This window comes from Grammomys surdaster, unplaced genomic scaffold (genome assembly GCF_004785775.1).
Source record: "Grammomys surdaster isolate TR1022 unplaced genomic scaffold, NIH_TR_1.0 67, whole genome shotgun sequence".
Classification (NCBI taxonomy): domain Eukaryota; kingdom Metazoa; phylum Chordata; class Mammalia; order Rodentia; family Muridae; genus Grammomys; species Grammomys surdaster.
Window position 1 is genome coordinate 4,115,347 of NW_021604569.1, and position 22,853 is coordinate 4,138,199.

At 40.2% G+C, this 22,853-nt stretch overlaps 2 protein-coding genes across 7 annotated transcripts in view; one reads left to right on the forward strand and one right to left on the reverse strand.

Annotated features, from left to right (window-relative positions):
- Vrk2 (VRK serine/threonine kinase 2) overlaps positions 1-22,716 on the forward strand; it is a 116,877-nt gene extending 94,161 nt beyond the window's left edge. For 4 of the 6 annotated variants that reach the window (XM_028777681.1, XM_028777689.1, XM_028777672.1 and 1 more), the window contains exons 9-13: positions 5,195-5,315; positions 8,132-8,190; positions 11,910-12,076; positions 17,661-17,807; positions 22,331-22,716. In XM_028777681.1, the coding sequence (XP_028633514.1) occupies positions 5,195-5,315; positions 8,132-8,190; positions 11,910-12,076; positions 17,661-17,807; positions 22,331-22,672 (836 nt within the window). In that variant the 3' untranslated portion in view covers positions 22,673-22,716. The remainder of the gene's footprint in view (positions 1-5,194; positions 5,316-8,131; positions 8,191-11,909; positions 12,077-17,660; positions 17,808-22,330) is intronic. The other 2 variants (XM_028777696.1, XM_028777704.1) reach the window with 2 other exon arrangements.
- Fancl (FA complementation group L) overlaps positions 22,224-22,853 on the reverse strand; it is a 75,487-nt gene continuing 74,857 nt past the window's right edge. Inside the window, exon 14 of the mRNA XM_028777715.1 lies at positions 22,224-22,791. Coding sequence (XP_028633548.1) covers positions 22,756-22,791 — 36 coding nt within the window. The 3' untranslated portion in view covers positions 22,224-22,755. The remainder of the gene's footprint in view (positions 22,792-22,853) is intronic.

A 22,853-nucleotide genomic window follows, 5' to 3' on the forward strand; every position in this document is an offset into this window, starting at 1 on the left:
TTTATCTTCATGGCAGATGGTAGATGGATATGGATGTAACCCCCATCAAACTCAGGGCAGACCTGAGTTAAATAGGGAGGGAGAAAGGGGGAAGGTCTGGGAAAGAATGTTTAATTGGCTCCACCCTCTAGCCTTCATTAGTATGTAAATCTCTCTAGGGCCTGAGGTCTATAGACATACCTTCTACCTGTGTACTTTGAGAGGGGCTGTAATGGCCTACTTGACTGAACAATGTAGGCTTATGGAGACTAGACTGCCTGTCAGGACCCTGGGTTCTGGGGACATGGCCGAACACCTGCTGTTTCTCCCTTGGAGTCTCAGGATTCTAGGCCCATGGCAAGCCAAGAACCAAGATACCCTTATGTAGTCCCACAAGGACCTAGAATGTAAAAGGTACTAAAGAGTTATTTGGAACATGATACTTTGCACTCTACTCTCCTCCAGTCCCTTTTGGAATCATAACAAGTGGTAAGACATTAATCAGACTTTGCTTTGTTGTGTGACAAAATGCCTAAAATATAAATCTGTAGAAGAAAGATGTGTGTTAGTTTACAGTCTTCAAGGTTCCAGGCATGGTCTTGGGCTTCCTTGACGCTGGGGGCATCATGAAGCTGCACATTGTTGGAGTGGAGTCATGTAATGCAGGAACTCAGTATGGCATCCCATGAGCAGAAGAGGAGCAGCTGAAAAAGGAGGAGCAACTGTGAATGCCTACTCAGCAAATGACTACTCAATGGCTACTTCCTTCAGGAAGGCTGGCTCCCTACCCCTTACCCACTTCCAGTATTATTTTATTAATGCATCAAGGGGGTAAAGCCCTCAGGATCATGCCCCTATCCCCACACCATAGGGCACATGCCCCAGAAGCTCCTTAGTCAACCACCAAGCCCCATTACAGAAGTGTGTGGTATAAACATGATGCTCAAATCATAACAGGAACCACAGTAATGTTTTTTTTGTTCTTTGTTCATTTGAGTTGACAAAATATTCAACAACACACTCAACAGCTAGAAGCCTAAGAAAAAGTATAAATTTTTCTGCCATTTGTCACCATCTCCTTTCAGGTTATCCTCTTGTTCAAACATTTCTATTTTCTCATAATTTCAGACTAAATATAATATGTTAGGCACATCTTGTCTACTGGAAGCAAGTGTTTTCAAGTTTGCTTTATTTCCTACTAAATCTTGTGTTTTCCTTTTCTTCCCTAATATTATAAGAAATGAAACTAGAAAGCCTGCCTACACTGCCCAGGTGCATTTTCAATGAACACCCTTTCATTCTTCTCTTTTTACCTTTGGTGACTCGATCCAGTTTATTACCCTACTTTAGAGAGTGCACACTTGATCTCTAATGTGACATTTCTGTTGATTATATTACCAGGTTAGACAGACCATTACTTTATAAACCAATATTAGAGACTCTGTAACCATAATAGAGTAATGGGGACAGAGCTTTCTAGAAAGAATGGTTGCAAGGAGGATGTTGTCAGTAATTCAGCAAAGATGGAATCTCCCACCTACTTCTTTATTGTACAGTGTTTTTTTGTGTTTTAAGTCAGAAGGTCTGTGCCATGTAGCTCCTGCCATACTGAAAAGTAGTGAGGTAATATCAAGTGGATGATTCTAAAACTGAGGATGGTGGCCATCGTTAGATGGACCAAGTGCTTTCTTCATTCTGAAAGAAGTGCCTCCAGGGTTGCTGTCTGATAGGAAGTACGTCATTAAACCTTTTACACTGCTGTTTTCCTATTGCCAATGTGATTAGTAATATTGACACTGCTGAAATGATTAAAAAGTAATAATGCAGTCCTCCGTGTGTGGGGCAGTAGCTGTTCTCCACAAATCACACAGTTGTTTTATTTAATTATGAATTCTAGAGTCAGCTATTTCTGGAAGCTGGTTTTTGTGGGGTTTTTTTTGTTTGTTTGTTTGTTTGTTTGTTTGTTTTTTCTGAAATAGAACTTCAGTTCCCACCTGTGCCTATTTTTTTATTATTGTTATACTTGGCAGTATTTTATCATTTTGAAATGTTGAGCAATTGCAAACAACATACTCTCAGTGAAAAGAGTAATTTGCCTTGCTCCCTGTTAGTATGCACAATGACATTAGATGCTAAATAGTATTTTGAAACTAATTTAAGAAAGTTGAGAGAAAACTCTTGATGGAAAAATTGCCAAACAGAAAGTAAAAGTTTGAGTTGTTGGGAATCAATATGAGGATCTACAAATAATGATAACATTAGTTATGAAATGCAACCGAAGCCTTATGTAGTTCGCTCTCTTATGCAAACATGTTTTCAAGAGAGAACAACTCATAATATGCTATCCATCTAAGTGAATACAGTGTATTAAGACAAATCGACGGTCTGTATCATTGAGCTACAGAGGTTTGGATGGAATTCCAACCTTGCTTTATGGATTCCTACTCTGGAACTCTGTTCATTTCCTGGTCTAATTAACATTTTCAAGGGATTGGGAAAGTTTACAATGAAACAAGCAGCTTTAAGATTTAAAATATTTTCAGCTGGGCGGTGGTGGCGCACACCTTTTATCCCAGCACTTGGGAGGCAGAGGCAGGCGGATTTCTGAGTTCGAGGCCAGCCTGGTCTACAGAGTGAGTTACAGGACAGCCAGGGCTACACAGAGAAACCCTGTCTCGAAAAACCAAAAAAAAAAAAGATTTAAAATATTTTCAATTTCAAATAAATTATTTTTATTTTATGTGTTAGCATATCTTACCTGCAGGCATGTATATACACTGTGTGCATGCCTGGTGCCTGCAGATGCCAGAAGATGGTGTTAGACCCCCTGAACTGGAGTTACAGATGTTTGTGAGTCCTCATATAGATGCTGGGAATCAATTCTGGATTCTCTGCTAGAGTAACAAAGTAGTCTTAACCACCAAACCGTCTCTCCTATCTCTAAAATTTTTCAAATTTTTATTCTGTGCTGGAGATGAAACTATAAAGCATGTGCTCTGCCCCTGAGTCACCCTTCTTGTTTGCAGAGATTTCTAATAATTTCTACTCAACTTTTGTTTTTGAGTTAAAAAGCATTACTTACTCTCTTCTCTGTGCAGTAGCTGGATTGTGGCCATGAAAGTGTAATTTCCCTAAAACAGGTCAAGAGGTTTTGTCTCTCTGCGAGAGAGATTCAGCCAGAGAGACACACTAGAAAACATGTTTGATGCTTTTGCTATGCGTCTTAGGCTAGGAACACATGACCATTCTGTTTAACATTATAAATGTTTCTGTAGCACTGAGAGCACTGGTAAAATGTTTGCTTACTGTACTGATTAATGGAGCAAATATAGTGAAAGACTGAAAATTTGATAATATATTTAATTAGATAAGACTGAACTATAATAGTAAAGTGAACTCAACTCTCAAAGGCCTATTTTACATGAAGACCAGTTTATGAAATATTGGTTTCAGCCGTGTCCCTCAGCTGGAGGTGGCTGGAGTCCCTGGTAAGGTTCATTCCTCATTCATTCATTCATTCATTCATTCATTCATTCATTCATATTTGGGTTTTTTTTCACCCTCCTCTCCTGTATAGCCAGTATCCCCCAAACACGTGTCAGAATATCCTTTTTTGAACAGTAAAGGATGTGAACTTTTCTAATTGATGCTAATCAGGAACTCCTGTAATAGAAAAGGAACTTGTGCATACATCTGTACAAACGGAGCCATTCCATTATTAATGGGAGATTTATGCAGAAGAAATCATTGCAGAACAGCATGGTAGAGACTGTGTTTTTATTTTAATACTAGTGCCAAATCCTGCATTAGGAAGTTGTTGAAGCCCATGCAAAAAATAAACAGCACCAATGGGCCTAGCCTTCTACTGGATTAAAGGTCCTTTAATAACCCAGTACTCGAATAGCACTTAAGATCAAGTATGTGCACTGTGCTTTTATAACAACTTATATATGGTGACCCAGAGTAGCTACAATGTGTAGCACCATTAAAACTATGTATGGTGACCTAGAGTAGCTACAAATGTGGTGGCACAATTGTTCTTAGTGGATGTCTTTGTAAATTAAAGACCTTGTTCACTCAGTGACTTTGAGTTTATTTCATTAAGGACAATGAAATGAGGTACCTGTTTACAACAGCTTTAACAGCCATATATTGCTCAGGATATTATATAGCCCTGCACAGATGAACATTCAAGTAGTAGAATAAGTATAAATACCAGCTTATTGTTTTTATAACAGCTTGGATGCTTATAAAATGACTTTATTTTATAGGCATTCACTACGCGTGTTAGTTATTAATTCAATGACTTATTACCAAGTGTCTGTTGAATTTAACAAGTCTTAGTTCTCACTGTCTTTTGTTATAAGGTACTTGAGAAAAAAAGATGTCAAATTGAGATGAAATTAGTCCACAGCATTTAAGAGTTTGATAATCATGATATTTCCTGAGATCTGAACATGTTCTTTTACTATGTTTTAAGAAAAGCCATCTTACAATAAATCTCTATTTGGCTTCAGAACTTCCTTCTCCACCATACCTCTGGACCATATTCCCCCTATGTTTGCCTCACCATTGGCTTTCAGATACAAGACTAGTATTTTTGTGCAGAGCTTCTTGTATCTGAAGATGACATGTGTAGCACTTGAGAGCTGTGTGCTATGGTTGTGGTTCTTCCACAGAACTGCAGGTCTTCTTGGGCCTGGTTTTAAAGACTGCACACTAGATGGCAGTTTTGTCATATTCTTCTGGCTTCAAGTGCGACCACTGGTGTGACAGAATAGGAAAGGCCGTCAGTGTTTAGTCTGCACTCAGAGGGTCTCTGCGTGACCGAGGCAGACCCCATGGACTTCCTGGAACATGTGTTAGCAATTTAGCTGCAGACATTTATTTCTTTGTTTTACTGCTTGGCTCTTTGAGAAAGTGTTGGTGCCGGGTTATGGGTTGTCTGGATCATGTCAGAGGCCATGGGATCAAGTTCATATGACAGGCTAGACTAAGGAAAGATGAAGTTGGAGGAGGTGAAGAAACTGACCCTTACTTCAGCAGCAAGTCACTGCCTGTCTGTGGACCGAGGCCAAAGGCCCAGACGGTTAATGTTACTCCAGCTGAGTAAACATGACGCTCTGTCCGTTTGGCTTTTTCATATTTCATCAATGGGAGCTCACTCAAAGATTTCTCTATTTCTCACGAACTTTCTTATCCTCCCTTTCTGCAGCCCCTTCCAGGAGGAGTGATGTTGAGATCCTTGGTTACTGCATGCTGCGCTGGCTCTGTGGGAAGCTGCCTTGGGAAACAAAGCTGGAGGACCCTGTGGCTGTCCAGACTGCTAAAACCAAGTAGAGATTCTCCAACACCCCGCCCCTTTATGCAGCAGAACCAACAGCAGGGACTAGAAATGACAGAGAGAATTGCCCCTTGGCCACAATGAGAGCAAACAAATGTCATCAGCTTGAAAATTACTTTTTAAGAACAAAAATCATGAAGACATAAAATTATCTGTACTTGATAATTTTATAGTACAAATGTAAAGTAAAACATCAGTTTCCAGACATGCTGTTTTCTGGCGCTTAGATCCTATGGAGGTGTTTACAAGATGGACTGTTTGTAAATTAGTGTGGACCTGGGTATGGAAGTAGTCTGGTTTTGGTGTGATCGATATCCACTGTGCAGAGGAGCAGGGTGAGGTGGGGGAGGAGGGCTTGTTCTCAGGTGGGAACAGCATACCTCATATTCCTGTCTCCAAAAGCACGATTTTTCTTTCTTGAAGTAGAAACAAAGAAAACTTTTACATGAGCTACTCATATGAAACATACTTGCAGCCACATAAACCTTTCAAATATAGTCTACATTCAAAGTTTATTACCTTGATTCTGTTAGCACAGGGAGGTCAGTTTTAGAACAAAGTGTGTTTTACAAGCCTCTCACTGGTCAGCTGGTCCATAGTATGGAGTGGGCAGCTTTTCCTCATCATATTCTGAGGTAGGCTGAAATACTCATCTATGGAGTGACTGCTGTGCAGCAAGGCAGTGGAGTTTTAGTAAGATAGATGATGAAAATGGACACCAAGTGCAGCTCACCCAGATAAATCAGTCTTCAGATTTAAATGTTTTGGACTGGGTCTCATTCTGTAGCCCATGGTCTTCCTGCCTCAGCCTCCAAAATGCTGGGATTAGAAATGCAACCATCACACTTGGATTCACTGTAGGATCTGTGCTCAAGACAGAAGGTTTGGGCCAAAGGCTGGAAATGACAGATCTCTGCAAACTGACATGTACAATACTTGCACTTGGAATCTTGACCACCCTAGTCCCCGACACATTGGTGCAAGTCCGACTGAGTTGGAATTCTGACGTGTTCTGTTCATTTCAGTCCTTGTGTAACTGGCACTCTACTCTGCAGCCAAATGAACCCATGAATATCAACACTCATAAACAGTTCTTGTACACACTTTGTGAGCTCAGTTTAACTAATTTATGTACTATACTTCACTTAGTTAAAGGCCAGCATTTAGTCTAACAATCATTGGCAGGCTTTCTTTTATAAGACTAATAAATGGTTTCTTTTAGTCTTGTATCAACATGTATATAGATGTCTTCATTTTGATAACTAGTGAATATGTCCACATGTATTTATGTATACTAAAAGGATATTGCATAAAATAGGGTTTTAATAAGTGAAATGTTACCTTGACTTTGCATATGTTAATAACTTCATTTTAATTTGATTAACAATATAAATCCAAATACTAGTAGAGCTAGTATATCATGTATCAAAATTTAAAAATTTTTAGATTTCCTGTGTAGTAACTGCTTCTTTCTTTGCCTGTAAAGGTGTGACGTGAGGCAGGATGGCAGGTTTGGCCACAGCTCCGTGTCCTTCTGTTTCTCCTGTCATGAGTCACTTGAGATCACTACATGTACTGCTGCCTCTCCGCTTGTGTTTCTTTGTGAATCATTCACTGTGTCTATAATTTTAGTGAGGCTTTATATACTTTTGCTATAGTAAATTAAGAGAGTGATATTTATTTAGCCCCAAATACTGGAAATCATTTACCAGGTGTTTGTTGTATTGATATTTCTTGTTAACTTATTTAACCATTGGATAATATAAAGTCTTGCCAGGGCAAAACAAATGCACATAGAGAACTAAAAATCACTCCTTTTGAGTGATCTATACATGAGGAAAATAACTCCACGGACCCACCAAGGCCTTTGTGCCCACAGGTCACTAGGGAGACCAGGAATGAAAAAGACACAGTGGCCTCTCCTCAGTGGAGGAGATAAAATGTCTATTTTCCCTCCGAGAAAGGTGAGAGTGGATATTGTTAACCTGCTAACCTTTGTTATCTGCGGAGGCACCTCCCCCAAAGGCTCCAGAATGTTTATCCCAGACTCTCTCTCCCTAGACCTTTATCTGTGGTTCCCAGTAAATAGAACCCATCCTAGGGGGGAATCCTAGTGTACTTTATGGCCCACTGATATCAATGCTATCTCAGAGATCACACTAGATTCTAGGCCTGTTTGCTATAGACCCCACCTTCAATGTCACATGTACTTTTCAAAAAAGTTTCTATGTAGTCCCACCCTGAGATTTACTCTGCACCTAGAGTTAAAATGATCATTGACTAGACAGCTTTTCCCTGAATTCTACTCTGTTTAAATGTGCTGATAATATACCCCTGGCATCAGACTCCTTAAAGTTTTAACCCAGGTTGAAAAAGTCAGTCTGAACCAAGTTTCCATTTTCACCACTTAGCAGGTCCTTTTGCTGCCTGCCATGATATCCGCAGAGACCTCCACACCTCTAAATATAAGAGGAATAAAAGACTTCACCATCCACAGTCAATTTTATATGTATTTTTTATTCTTCTTTAGGAAACTTCATAGCAAATATTCTACAGTCCTCAGTTGTGTAAAATTTGAGTTAAATTGTCTATATTTCTACATTGGTTGGCCTCTAGGTAGTTAACTGTTAAACTGTTAAGAACTAAGGAGTCCCCTCCCCCACTTTGCTAAGCCTCCCATCCACTACATTTGGGTACAAAAAGGGCACAATAGTGCCCTATCAACATAGAATCAGACTTTTATGTTCCACCTGAAACAGGGAGCCTGGGCTGAAGACACTCACCATGTGCTATCTGTTTTTTCTTTAGCTTGCTGGATGAACTCCCAGAGTCAGTGCTTAAGTGGGCTCCTTCTGGAAGCAGTTGCAGTAAGTTGGTCAATAAAACCTTTCTCCATCCACAGGTCATCTCAGGAGCCGCTTTGTGTGTGTTAACATTACCCACTCCCATTCCCACAGGCCTAAAGCTTCACGATCACAGATAGTTTGCTAAAGAAGATGTTTAAGTCATCTTTGACCTTAGAGCCCAAACCACGGCACTCCAGAGACTTCCTAGTTCTTCTGAGTTCTTTGTTTATTTGTCTTTTATAGTTGTAGGTTTATATTTTGAGAATCATTCATAGGTTACTCAACAGCAACTGGCATTTTTAGAATTAAGTTATTTTTGAATGAAGATAAAGTCAACCTATAAAAGGACTATTTTGAGTCAATATATTTGCAGAACTTAATTATTGCATGCCTGAATGCTGTTTACACGTGGGTTATATTATACAGATCAGTCAGCAAAACTTTTTAGATAAGAAAATGACCTGATTTTGGCATGTAGCAGTGTATGTTACAATTAGGTTTTTTGTTTTCCTTCAAGTTGACAGAGAACTCTTTCTGAGTTCTTTTGCATCATTATTGATACAAATGGTAAACAGAGCTGGTGCCCAGTCCTGTCACTTTTATTCGCATGTGTGACCCATGCAGTGACTTGAGCATGAAGCTGCTTCTCATATAGAAAAGAACCAACTCACTCGACCATCAGACTTCTCATCTACCAGGGCAGCTTAGCAGAGTGAATCTTAATCTCACCTTTGGCTGACTTGTTTGAGGGCACATGTACACCGCCCTGGACAGTTGTCTGCACATGTGTGAGGGGAGCAATAGAAATGTTGTCCCAGCCCTACATTCACAGCCCAACTCACCTATGGACCAAAGAAATCAAAGAGGAATGACTCAGGCCTGTTCCCACCTCCATTTCCTAAGTCCCCTCGAGTGTCCTTGTGCTAAGCTTTCCCTTTTGGTGACATTTTTCTTCTAGCAGAAGGGACAAGCTGACAATTGCAAGTTCTGTTGTTGTTTGTCGAATTCTGTAACCACTTTAAAGAACTTGATTACACCGACCTTGCTCCCTTTTGACTAGCCTTCTTACCATGTCCGAGAGTGTATGTCCTCAGCGAGACAGAGAGCACGAGGAACAGAGCTGCCATTGCCTTTTAAACCTATGTCCCTCCCTTAACTTACTTGTCTTTTCTGCTCAGGTCTAGAAAAGAAGCCTTGGATGCTTCAGATTATATAAGGGGGATGCTTGTGAGCCATTCTATGTCCCATTATACTTCTGTCATTAGATAGATATATGTGAGAATTTTAGTCAAATGGAAAATCTAGTGCTGAGTCACACCTGATTCCTCATTTTCACACCCATGAACTTCCTCTATGCTAGTAACTATAAAACAGATTTCAGTGCTTGGAACACAAAACGTTTAATAGGACATTTTCTCAGGGAGTGTAGAACCAACACAATCTTGAAAATAAGCTGATTTGCAAACCATGTACTCTTGTTTGTGTGTATATATAAATATAAATACACACACACACATACATACATACATACATACATACATACACACATACAGCACTCAAGAATTTTGCAACATGTGTGTCCAACTCGTGTGGTAGCTTCAGAAGTTTTTTATGTCTTGAACTAGTATCAGTGAGGATGCGTCCTGTGTTACTAGCCAGAAAAGCAGACAACTCAAGAGTATAGTAATTCCATGATACTATATGCATTGTGTTTAGTAGCTCTGGAAATTCACAAGTCAATCAAAGACTAAGCCCAGATTGTGGATGGGTAATATTTACATCAGTGCTTCATCAGAATGGTTGGAGCATGAGGCTCATTACAGTGAATCCATACTGAAGGTGGTCCTCCTTTCCTTTGTGGTTTCCTGAGCCTCACTCATGTCATGCTGGTGCCCACGAAGTCTTTTGTACAGCTACTCTCAGTCGGTGCTATGCTGGGCATTTTCCTTTGTCTTTTGACAGACATTTGTTCCCAGCAAACTCGGCTCTGTTCTCCATTTGGGATCTTCTGATTAAACAGACTTGTTGTTTATATGAAGCTTAACTTACCAGATATTACAAGACTAAAAACCAGCAGAATATGTCTCAGAAAGTGGCAGAGTGTTGCTGAGTATTTCTTTAGGAATTGGATTTGGTAGTTCCCACAGGGATACCAACAAATGACAGTTGAATTACGTTCTAAAACAGGAGCTGGCTATCAGTGATCTGGTGGACTTGGTGTTAGGTAACAGAGCTTGATATGTCTCTTAAGCTAGACAACAAAAGGAGAAAGAAGTTGCCTAATTGCTAGATTGTTAAAAACTCAAAACAACAACAAAGCCAAGAGCTCTCATTTTAACCATGTTAGCTCTTCATTTCTAGATAATTCTAACTGATGAATAGAATGGTCACTTTGTGTGGGCTGGAGAGATGGCTCAGCTACTTAGAGGGTTTACTGCTCTTGCAGAGAATCAGAATTTAAATTCTCCTCATATGGATGAAGTCACAACCATTTATAACTCCAGTACTAGGGGAACTGAGGACCTCTTTTGACCTCCATGGGTACCTATGTTCCTACATGCCTGTGTGAATGTACTTGTGTGTACATACACATATACTCATAAACAGTTTAAAAATAGATCACCCTGGTTTTAGTAGAAAGTGAAAATGTGAGTATTACTTTTGGAATGTTTTTCTCTAGAGAGTGAGACCTAGTGCGTCTATATTTCTGTTTGAATGGAGGGAGGACACAAGGGACTAGAAAGTGTTAGAAGTTACTCCTCGGCTCACAGAGCTGTCCCAACTTTCTGGCTATGGAAATATAAACACCCAAGCAAGAAAGAATGAGATACTCATATCTGGGTCAGTAGTAAGTTTATAAAGGGTGAAATCATATGGAAGTATAAACACATGAAAATATGATTTCACCATGACCCTTTGAAACAGAAGCACAGAGAATAGACATTTTAATGCAACACTATCCCTTTTTCTTACTAATTGTGTTTCTTTTTTAAAAACTAGTGAGTGGGTATAGCTCACTGTCTGAGTTAGTGCCTAGCTCATGTGAGGCCTTGGCTTTAAAGCCCATCACTAAAATAAATAAAAGCTGGGACGTGAAGTCACTATGTAGCTCTGGTGACACACTTTTACATTAGAGAGAAAATAGAAAACTCCTCATCCTACTGACCTAAAATCAAGAATAGCAGGGTGCACTGGGATACGGAGGTATAGAAGACTCAAGGGAGGAATCCTCCCTTGTTAAAGCCAGCCATGACTAAAACCATGAATCCATAGTGATGTCTAAGTATCCTCATAGAACAGTAAAATGAAACCTATAGGTAAAACTTGCAATCTGTTTTTCCTTTGAAGTTAGATTTATAATAAGGGACACTTATTTTTAAGTGAATATTTAAATGTTCAACCTGAAAGATGTCTGAAATGCATGGATTGACTGTAGTTTTGAGTAGTTGTAGTTGTTAGTAGCTGTACTTCATAATTGTGCAGGGACTTCCATGTGACATGAGCCCATTGTACGTATCAATATTGTCACTTTATCCCATTGTCAGCAAATCATGTCAGTTATTAAAAATATTTTTATTTTAAATTATAATACTTTTTATAGACTTATTTTGTGTTCATTTGGGTAGGTGTGTATGTGTGTGTGTGTGTTTTAAAGAAAAGGAGGTAACAGAAAAATATTGAGATTATTAGAGTTTTGATAATTCTTCCTGAGTGACACATAAAAACTTGATACTTCACAGGTGAACTTGTCGAGTTCTTGATGTATGTTCATAATTTAGCTTATGATGACAAGCCAGACTATCAGAAGCTCAAAAAAATTCTGAATCCAGATGGAATACCTTTAGGGTCACTGGAATTTTCCACGAAAGCACAGAGTGTCAATGTGAGGACTCCAACCCATCAAAAAGTAAGTATAACATAATCTCTGTGCTCTTGCCAATCACACACTGTGGAAGTGCCTCTGTGGAGACATCTCAGGGCAAAAGTGACTTACTTGCTACATTAATTCCTATTTCTGTTAATCCAGCACCAAGAAACATGAACGTTACTCTCATGTGTTGTCTCTTAAAATGGGATTTGTTCCTACTGTGCGTTGATAAAGAATGAAGCATTTGCTGATGGCTGTGTGCATTGATTACTAGGAAAGAGGGAGCCAAAGGCCACTTGGCCTTGACTCAGGAGAGCCTTTATGTGCTTTCTTATGCTTTCAATCACTCCTGGCCCCTGGGGCTTTGTCTCCCAGTTGCACCATAACAGAGTTGCGTAATATTCTTAGATAGTATTGATACATATCTGTTGACGTTTCAGTTTATAGAAGGAATTATTTTCTTAGCAAAGTTGTTATTAAATTTGTTATTTACTTTATTGTGCCTCTTGGAATAAATGCTCTCATATCAACTTTTTAAAAAGAGGTAATTCTTAAAGCAAACAATGATAAAGTCAAAGCATTCTCAGAAGAGGATGGTAGAAACTAGAGCTTGTGATTAACAACAGTGTTACACAGACACAGAGGTAACTCTCACTTGAAGTTCTCCATAGTAAATACATGCATGCACATGCATCTATCCATCCATACATACATACATCCATACATACATGAATGTAGAAGGAGTTCTTTTCTGCTGGAGGTACAAGTTAGGGTTAGAATGCCATTCACTTCTAACTTTTCTTACGAACTTTGGATCATCACAAGTGCCCGTGAGCCAGGAATGTAGGATGCAGGCTAATGTGGCTGCTGGGCAAATGGTGAGCAAGTCTCCGTGCACAGATGGTTCTGATTTGCTGAATTTTGTAGCTGCTGCAACTGAAGACATAAAATATCCTTCTAGTCATAAATTAGCTCTTTGGAAGCAAAACCTTGGCACAAGAGCTTTACAACCTTCAATTAGTAGGAAAAGAAGTATTTGAATGGCTGTGGTATTGACATCTGCAGGCCCGCATAGTAATCATTCTTAATAGAAGAGAATATCTGTTTGAGGAGGGTTTGCATGGCTAATTAACTAGCAGTGAGAATATGTAATTTTTTCATGATCCTCTGATTGTCACCTTTCTCTCGTGACAGAATTACATTTTATTGTAGCAAGTGCCTCACAAACCAATTGTCAGTACTGTTTACATGTTACAGGAGGCAGAACAAAAGTTCATGTTTAATGAAAAGCCACTAGATTTTGATCTTGGTAATTATGGAGACTTATTTTAACAGTTTTATTGACTTTTGTATTTTTATGACTTTTCCAGCAAACCAAAACAGCATTTCCCTGACATAGAGCCCTCACAGCCATGGTCAGCACTTAAGAGTTAAAAAGATTTTCACTCCTTTCTTGTAGTTTTCAATTTCATAAGCATAACTGAAATGTAAAAGAAAGCATTTAAAAACTACTATATCTTCTAGTATAAAATTCCAGTCATTAGCTCCACAGTGTTCAGTTCTCCAAATCAAAGAGGATTTGTTGTGAAACCATTTTTTAAGCAGAAAATAACACAGTATAGAACATTTTCCAATGAGCTTTCATTAAAAATATTTTATTTCTTTTGATTAGACCACTTTGATTTTAAGAAACACTACTTAAAAATAACAGTAACTTTAAAATTTTAATTTGTTATCAGTGATCAGCCTGGATATGTAGACAGGAAGACATATTCCACAGCATATCAATATTTAATTTGTGACTCTATTTCTATACCATTTTATGTACATATAGATGTTTAAATATATCAAATATATAGTTGACTATCTGTGGGTAAATTGAATCTTAATTTTAAGTTCTACAGTTTACATATTTCTACATTTTAATACTATAAAAATCAAACCAAAAAACGTTGAACATTTGCCGTCATAGCTATACTGTCCTCAGTTCTGCTGAATGATGCACACAGGATGATATCTGCAGTCGGTGATTCCCTAACAGAATTGTATGAGTTAAAAACTGTCAGTCTGGTGACTACCAACGTTCACTTCCAAGTGCCAGCCTCTTTCTCAGTCCCTCAGCACACCTTGCTACTGTGCATGTGATACCACTGCTACTTGACAGGGTAGTGAAGAAATTAGTAGTCCTTGACAGATAGTTCAAAATATCTGTATATGTACCTGACAAAGCACACATATTCAGACACATGTTTTCTACTCTTTATTATTCAAAGGAAAGGACGTTATGGATGCTTAATTTTTCAGCGTATTTTCTAAAATGAAAGTTTTAAAATTTAACATTCTTAATAAAATGTGTTTGACTTAGAAAGTAACACACTAGAGTAAGAAGCTCCGTGAATTCATAGCATGATGGTGCAAAGCAAAGTGAGGTATTTTACGAATAGATGTTTGAATGGGTGTGGTGAACATTTACTGTACACTAGGATTTTCTCTGGAGGTAAACTGGAAATGATTTTTTGCCAGCATAGCAGAGATGCCGTTGTTTTATTTTTCCTGAAAAGCATAGCGTTTACTTGCAGGACCATCCAGCAGCCCTGGACGTGGCTGCTGTCACCAGGCAGGTTGGGTTACAAGGTTCCTGGTCTAGATCGTCCCACAGCAGCTTGTGCTGCCCACAGAAACATTTGGCTTTGCTTGTTTGTTTGTTTGTTTGTTTGTTTGTTTTGTAATGTGCTGTGTTAGGTTTGGATCGATGTCTGCTTTAGCAGACATGCTACTATTGCGCTATCCCCCTGCTCATCCTCTGCAGTTTACTCTTTCAAAGTCAGTGAATGAAACCATATCTCCGCAGTGCTGGCCTAGGTCAGTTTCGGCTCCAGGGTTCTCAGAGTGTAAACTCATCCATAGAACCTCAGGGTGCAGCCCTGCCTCTTTCTCCAGGTCTCATTTCAGTGGCCGAGTCTCTTCCTTGAGAAACAGGAAGTCAGATGAGTTGCCCATTTCAAGGCAGAAGGAAAGTTGTGGGTCAGATTGAAGGTTCCAGTTTCCCTGATCTCACACAGAAAAAAATGTGTGTCCTTTTCTCAGCCTGAACCCAACGTCCAGCAAGTCCAGGAAGAATATGTATTGCTAGGGTGCAAAGCTTCATGGAGGAACTTTAATTTTCAAAAGAATTCTCTGAGCTTGTCTTCCTGTATGTTTTCTATATGAGAGGAATGGAACACAAATCCCTGCCTGGGAGACTTTATTACCAATGTTTAGGAGTATAAAGTGTTCCAGTTTTATAGAACAGTGTAAGGTTACATTGGAAAATTAAGCAAAATACTATTTCATTTAAGTAGTGAGTTTCCTTGAAGGTGATGCATATTTGGGTAGTGCCTTCTTGATACTCTGAGATGCCAAGAGTGTTTTGTATTTCTTTTCATATCGTTGTAAATAAGAAGGTTTCACTCCATTCAAAATAAAGAATTTACTTATCTCATCTTACTCTTAGCATTATAAATTTGGGTAGAAATAAAATTTTTCCATAAGTAGGAAGCATTTTGCTTATTAGATAGAAGTATCCATAGCATTGCAGCTCAAACCTCTGACCATTGACCAGATCCAGAGGACACCATCTTTTCCATGAAGTCTCATATGTGATGAAATCTATCATGCCCAGTCCTGTTCAAAGGTCATAGGCTTTGGAGGGAAAACTGATACCTTTCATGCTTAGTACATAGGACAAACTAAAAGTCCTCAGTTACTGCAACTAACAACAGTCCATACAACCCGTTATCTGCTGTTATGAATGCTTAGCCAGAAGAAATGTAATTGTGTCACAGAGGCCTGAATATCTTATTATTCTAGAGTTATTTGCAGCAGGGAGAGGAAGTATGCACTGACAAGTGGATGAAAGTAATGCACTGGCTAAGAAAAGTCATCAGCTTTGGAAAAGAACAAACTCCCCTCGTTTCGTTAATACTCAGTGAAACATGGCCAACTGGTCCAGACAGACACTGCATAGTTGTAACTCATATGTGGAATCTAATTCAGCAAGACACTGCAGAGTAGAAGGAGAGATAGCAGAAGTTTGGAGGTGAGGAAAATGGGGGGATGTTGATTAAAGACACAAATATTTCAGTTATGACTTATAGGAGTTTCTTCTACAACATGAGAGCTATATTTAATACTGAGCCGTGTGCTTGAAATCTACTAAGAAAATAGATGTCATATTTGTACCCCACTACACACACTGATGTGATAAATGTATGGACTTATTCATGGTATTGTACAATGCGAGAATTTCAAAACAGCATAGCAGACAACTTCAATCCTCGTGTTGATTGTGGCTTAATCAAGATGGAAGGGAAAAACCTTCAACTAATCCAGAGATGGTTTCATGATGACTGCTATGCCAGTGTTCCAGGGGGAGAAACAAGTATGGGGACCCTCATTTCACACCAGTTAAATAAATAACAAGTCTGCATTTCTTACCCAGCTGAGGACAGGGAGGGGTGGGTGGCTTGCAGGTCCCATCAGATTTCCCAGTGGACTTAGAGGGAGGGTGGAAAACAGTTACACTCCAAGTGATTGGGAAGCATTCCCAATCTTCAGGTTAGTGAAAGGCAGTGGTTTTGCCATTCATTAAGATGCTGAGATCCGGGAGGAGGTGCGAGGAGAGGAGTGTTGTGGCAACTGAGCCCGCCTTCAGAGCACCAGCCTATTCCAAAGAGAAGGAACGAACACACTTGGCAATAGAAACTGAAAATTGAGAGACTGAAATTAAGACTCTATTTGCCCAGCCAGCATAATTTATTCTCTATTTTGGCACTGGCTACTCCATTATTTCCCCTTCTGCTGTTCCTGTGTCCTGCTCTCCATTTAACCCAGGGAGAAAAGGCGACAGCACTTTGAGCTACTGGAGCTGTGAGGCTGCTGTACAAACACTTCACTCAAGGACCTTCCTGGCTTTCAGTTCTCCACCTGTGTTGTAGGAGCTGCCCTCCAGTCTTGTGTCTACTCAAGGTTATTGAGAGTCAGTCATTCCCCAGATGTCACCACAGTGTGCAAAGGAAGCCTGAGAGACAGTGAGCGTGTCATGATGTTGGCCTCTGGTATTAGTACCCGCTGCCAGATGACATGAACTTGTCTTGCACAGAGGTTAAACTACCTGCACTCTGTGTAAGGAACATCATAGGCGCCTGTATACCTTCACATCAGTTAGCCTCTCTTCAACAATAGGAAAATAAGGTATTAATTAATAGCAACTTAAGCTACAATGATAACTGGTTCCGCTCACGGCAAAGGTTAATAATGAATTCACATGCAGTTTGAAAATGTGACAATGTTCCATAAAAATATAATTTTCATTGTAAGCAAGTTTTCTGTAGAGATAATTTTTAAAGCGTGTCTGTAACAGTGATGCTAATTTTAATTGGTCTTTCCCATTGATGAAAAAGGATCTGGATCTTGCTAGGTAATGCGGTTTTCTCCCACAATAGCCATTGTTGCTTTTGGTTTTCATTTCTTTATCAAGCCCATTTTTAGCCAGCTTAGGGTTTTAAAGAATTTGGATATGAGTGAATTTTGTTTTAATGTCATAGTCTTTCTTTCATTACATATTTTTACTCCATATCAACAGGTTGATTCACCAAAGGCAACAAGGAAACCAGCCAATGAGTTCCCAGCTAAGTTCACAAGGAAAGTCTGCAGCGAGGCAAGAGCAATGTGGAGGGAGGAGAAGGTAGAGAGCCGGCCCTCAGTGCTGCTGAACAGGGTGGCAGCACCGGTGAGAGCTGGGTGGAGGGCTTTTACTGCTGTCACATTCAAATCAATGCATTGGGAATACAGACCCACTCCCTGCCCCCATGACCAAGGTTGTTTGATTTTGTCAAATGAGGATAGAAATATCCTGTACTCCTGGTGAAATCAAAGAACCATACAGTATTTCTCACATGAACAGAAGCAAGCACACAGGCAGATAGATCTAAACCCCTAAAATGGTAATGAAGCCCACTTGGATTTCTTTTACCATCTACAATCCATTAGAGACACTCCCCTGCATATTCTGCATTTTACATGATTCCTCTACTCTAATCCTTACCATCCAACATAAAGGTAGTATCTGCCTGTCAGTAGGCTGTGTTTGGAATTGTTTGGATGGAGAGTACCTTGCCTTTTACACATGACTCATGCAGACAACAGCAAAAGACCCACCTCCACCCCCACCCCCCCAAGCCCACATCCTATGATGAGAAAGCAAAGCATACAGAATTTATCTGGAGAGAAAAGGAAAGTTGAATTATGTCATAACAGCCAGTGTTTCCTTTGATTTGTGCACCATCATTCTCAAATGGTTTGAAGCAGTTCAGTGTGAAGCGGGTTAATTTAATACCCCACCTTTCTTTCTCACCCTCTACCCAAGGCAGACTGATGTATGGGGCAGCTGGGATGTTAATCACTAAACTGAGCGCTGAATTTGGCTCTGAACTTCTTGGCAGCTGAGTCAAAAATTAGAAGTGGAGTTCTACATTTCTCATCCAACCAGCAAACAAGTTTATCGGGGGAAATGTGTTGTTAGTGCGCAAAGGGGCCTCTTGCATTTATTCAGTATGAAATAGCATTATTTGTGGTTTTATTTTAAACTTACATCCCAAAATCTATTTCAAATGGGCATATTTTATAGTCCCACTTGTAAAGTTAAACACAAATACTGCGTGGTGACAAACTCAGAAATGCTAAGTCTTTAGTGTGTACTGGAATCTCCTGTCCTGCAAGGCAGGACGATCCTATGAAAGTAGACACCCAGGATTCAAGTACAGAGATGCATTCACATTGGCCTCCCTGGCAGTGCGATGCTGGTACAGATGTCTTCACTCCAGCATTCCTTTCTTTGTTTGCTCAGTCCTCTGACTCCAGTGTCAGTTCCAATTCTCACCTCGAGATTGGCTTTGCCTCTTAAAAAAGTCCATGACCATGAAGTAATACTGCACGTAGTAGCACGCAGGCTTTTATGTCTGCCCCTTTTATTCATTACCTTTTGAGATTTCTCTGTATTCATTATATACCAATAATTCCTTATCATTGTGCAATTCATGTATTCATTTCCCTTCTAGTGGACACATGAATCATTTCTGGTTTCATATATTTACGGAAAGTATTGCTATTAATTCTGCCCTGAATCTACTATGGACATTGCAGACATGGAATTACTAGATCATTGGACAAATATGTTCAATTATAAAATTTGGCACATAGTGGGGCCAGATGGCTTACCAAGTAAATGCTTGCCACAGACCACCTGGGTTTGATCCCAGGGATTCACTTGGTGAAAGGCAAAGATTGACTCCCACAAGCTGCCCTCTGGGCTCAATACCTGAGCCATGGCATGGGTATAGCTCCCCAACCTGACAACCAAGTAAGTGCAAAATGTTAGCAAATATGCACGACGTGGCTGTGCCTTTTATATGTGTCATGCTGACATTTCTTCTCCAACATTTAGTGTTGCCAGTCCTTTACATTTAACCACTCTCACATAATATATTAGCATTCACTTCTGAGTACAGCTATTTATCTGATGCCTAATAGCACTTATGTTCCTGGCCATGTATATATCTTCTTCTATGGAGTGTCTAAGGGCTGGCAATCACTTACATAGTCTACACACAAGATCCTTGTCATATTTCTGTAATATGCCTAGCCTCCTCCTTCCACTTTCTGTAATACTGTTCATTCATAGTTGAATTTTGACTCTGAATTCCCATGTACAGCATGAGGGAGGAGTTGAGATCCACCCTATACTTGCCTTACCAAAGCATAGTATTGTGGAACCATTTTTCCTTTTCCTAACTGAATGGATTTGGATATCTTTTTAAAACTCAGCCAAGTGTCTCAGTGGGACTAACACTGGGGGGGTTTCCTCCACTCTGTTAGACTGCATGCATCACGGTTACAGCACATTCTAAAATTATGACTGCAGCTCCTTCAGTTTTTAAACACTGAAGAACAAGCTCTAACCTGCAGAGCCTTGCTCCCTCTGTAAGCTTTTTTTAATAATTGTCTTCCGTACAGTGTATTCTGATCACGGTTGACCCTCCTGGCCTCCCAACCTCTTACCCATCCAACTCCACTCCTCCTTCCTCTCTCTCCCTAGAAAACAAAATGGGGAGAAAAAACAGAAAAGAAAAAGCACAAGAAACATACACACATAGAGGCAAACACACATGCACACATGCAAAGTCGGAAACCATAATATACAAGCAAAAGATCCACAATGGAAAAACAAACAAGCAGAGACACCCAAACAAAGCCTGAGACAAACCTTCTCCACAACACCATTGTGGATTGGAGTCTGCTGAGCTTGTTTTATTTATGGCTTCACATTGTCATCATATTAGAAGAATTTTCAACTGTAACTTCATCCACACTGTTTCCGTCCTTCGTCCTCTTCCTCCTGAGTGCCAAGCACATGCATGTAATATTACTTCTTCCACATGGCAGCTGAGGCACTGGGTCTTTAGGTTAGCCTTGCCGTTGGGCATTTCTTTTCTTTTTTTTATTGGATATTTTATTTACATATAAGATGTGATCTCCTTTCCCCATTTCCCACCCCTGCCAAGGAACCCCCTGTCCCAACCCCCTTCCTCCTGCTTGTATGAGGATGTGTCCTCGACCCCCCCACTACTCCTACCTCCCCACCCTCGAATTCCCCCACACTGAGGCATCTAGCCTTCACTAGACCAAGGACCTCCTCTCTCACCTATGCTCTACAAGGCCCTCCTCCCCTACATATACAGCTGGAGTCATGGGTCCCTCCCTATGTGCTCCCAGGCTGGTGGTTTAGACCCTGGGAGATCTGATTGGTTGGTATTGTTGCTCTCCCCAAGGGGCCGCAAACCCTTTCAACTCCTTCAGTCTTCTCTCTAACTCCTCCATTGGGAACCCCTTGATCAGTTCAATGGTTAGCTGTGAGCATCCACCTCTATATATGTCAGGGTCTGGCAGACTTCTAAGGAGACAGCTAGATCAGGCTCCTGTCAGCATGCACTTCCTGGCATCCACATCAGTGTCTACCTTTGGTGACTGCACAAGGGATGGATACCCAGGTGGAACAGTTTCCAGATGGCCCCTCCTTCAGTTTCTGTCCCACACTTTGTCTCGATATTTGCTCCCATTAATATTTTGTTACTCCTTCTAAGAAGGACCGAAGCACCCCTACTTGGTCTTCTTTCTTCATGAGCTTCATGTGGTCTGTGAGTTGAATCTTGGGTATTGCAGGCTTCTGGGCTAATATCCAATTGTCAGTGAATGAAAACAATGTGTGTTCTTTTTTGATTGGGTTACCTCACTCAGGATGATATTTTCTAGTTCCATCCATTTACCTAAGAATTTCTCAAATTCATTGTTTTTAATAGCTGAGTAATACTCCATTGACTTCAGACAACCAAATAACCCTATTAAAAATGGGGTACAGAGCTAAAGAAAGAATTCTCAACTGAGGAAACTCAAATGGCCAAGAAGCACCTAAAGAAATGTTCAGCATCCTTAGTCATCAGGGAAATCAAATCAAAACAACCCTAAGATTCCACCTCATAGCAGTCAGAATGGCTAAGATCAAAAACTTAGGTGACCATAGATGCTGGCTAGGATGTGGACAAAGAGGAACACTCCTCCATTGTTAGTGTGCCTGGCCAACACATTCTCATGCACAAATCCTTTCTGTCCTTTGAAAGTGACCACTTGGGGGGGGGGGGGGAGGGGGAAAGAAGACACACTGCTTGAAGGGTGGCCTGAGCTAACCCTGGAGAGGACAGATGTTTGACTGCTCTATTAAAAAGGAAGCTATTCTAAATTACTAAGAAATTGGTAGCAGGAGGGGGGGATGCCTGAAGTCACCAAGCTAAAGCAGAAACAAAAGAACCTTGGACTTCTTTCAAGTTAAGTAGTGAGTGGTCAAACAGCAGTTCAACTGTTTCTGTTTGCAGATACATGAAACAAGGGCTCCCTGCTACATGTAGCTCAGCCCCAGTGCAGCATAGCCCCAGTGCAACACAGCCCCAGTGCAACACAGCCCCAGTGCAACACAGCCCCAGTGCAACACAGCCCCAGTGCAGCACAGCCCCAGTGCAGCACAGCCCCAGTGCAGCACAGCCCCAGCCTTCCAATAGGTCTGCACTGTCGTGATGTGTAAAATGTCAACAAGGGGTGTTAATGACCAGACTTGCTTGGTGTGTTGTTTTATTTAGCACTGTTAAAGAGTACAGAATAAATGCCTTGATAACTCAAATCTAACAAAATATACTTCTTTCATAGGAAAACTCAAGGACAAGGAAAATACATGAGTATACTGATATTTTCAGTGAAATGCAGAGTCTTGGACAGACACCCAGCTATACGAGTTTCCAAGGTTCATATTGTAAGCCCTATCTGGACTGCAACAGTAGAGATCCCATCAGGAAGCCAAGATCCCTGCCTCAGTACAGATACACGCCCACGGGTAATCTGGGAGTCACAGACTTGGAAAGTTCTCCAAGATTGTGGCCTGCAGTTTTTCAGTTGAGTCTGAGTGAGGAGACAAAGGCAGACATGTACTACTACGGACTCACTATATTCTGCCTGCTGACGTTAGTATGTCTAGCTTTGTATTTTCTCTGAAGTCATCAAATAAATTGGTTTTTGCTTTTGTTTTTATTTTTAAACAATTTTTAAGCATTCCTTCTCTTCACAGGTAGGTTCCATTAGGGTTTTCTCCCAGACATTTTCAAGGTAATTGGCTTTAAAAGAGAAAGAGAGAGAGAGAGAGAGAGAGAGAGAGAGAGAGAGAGAGAGAGAGAGA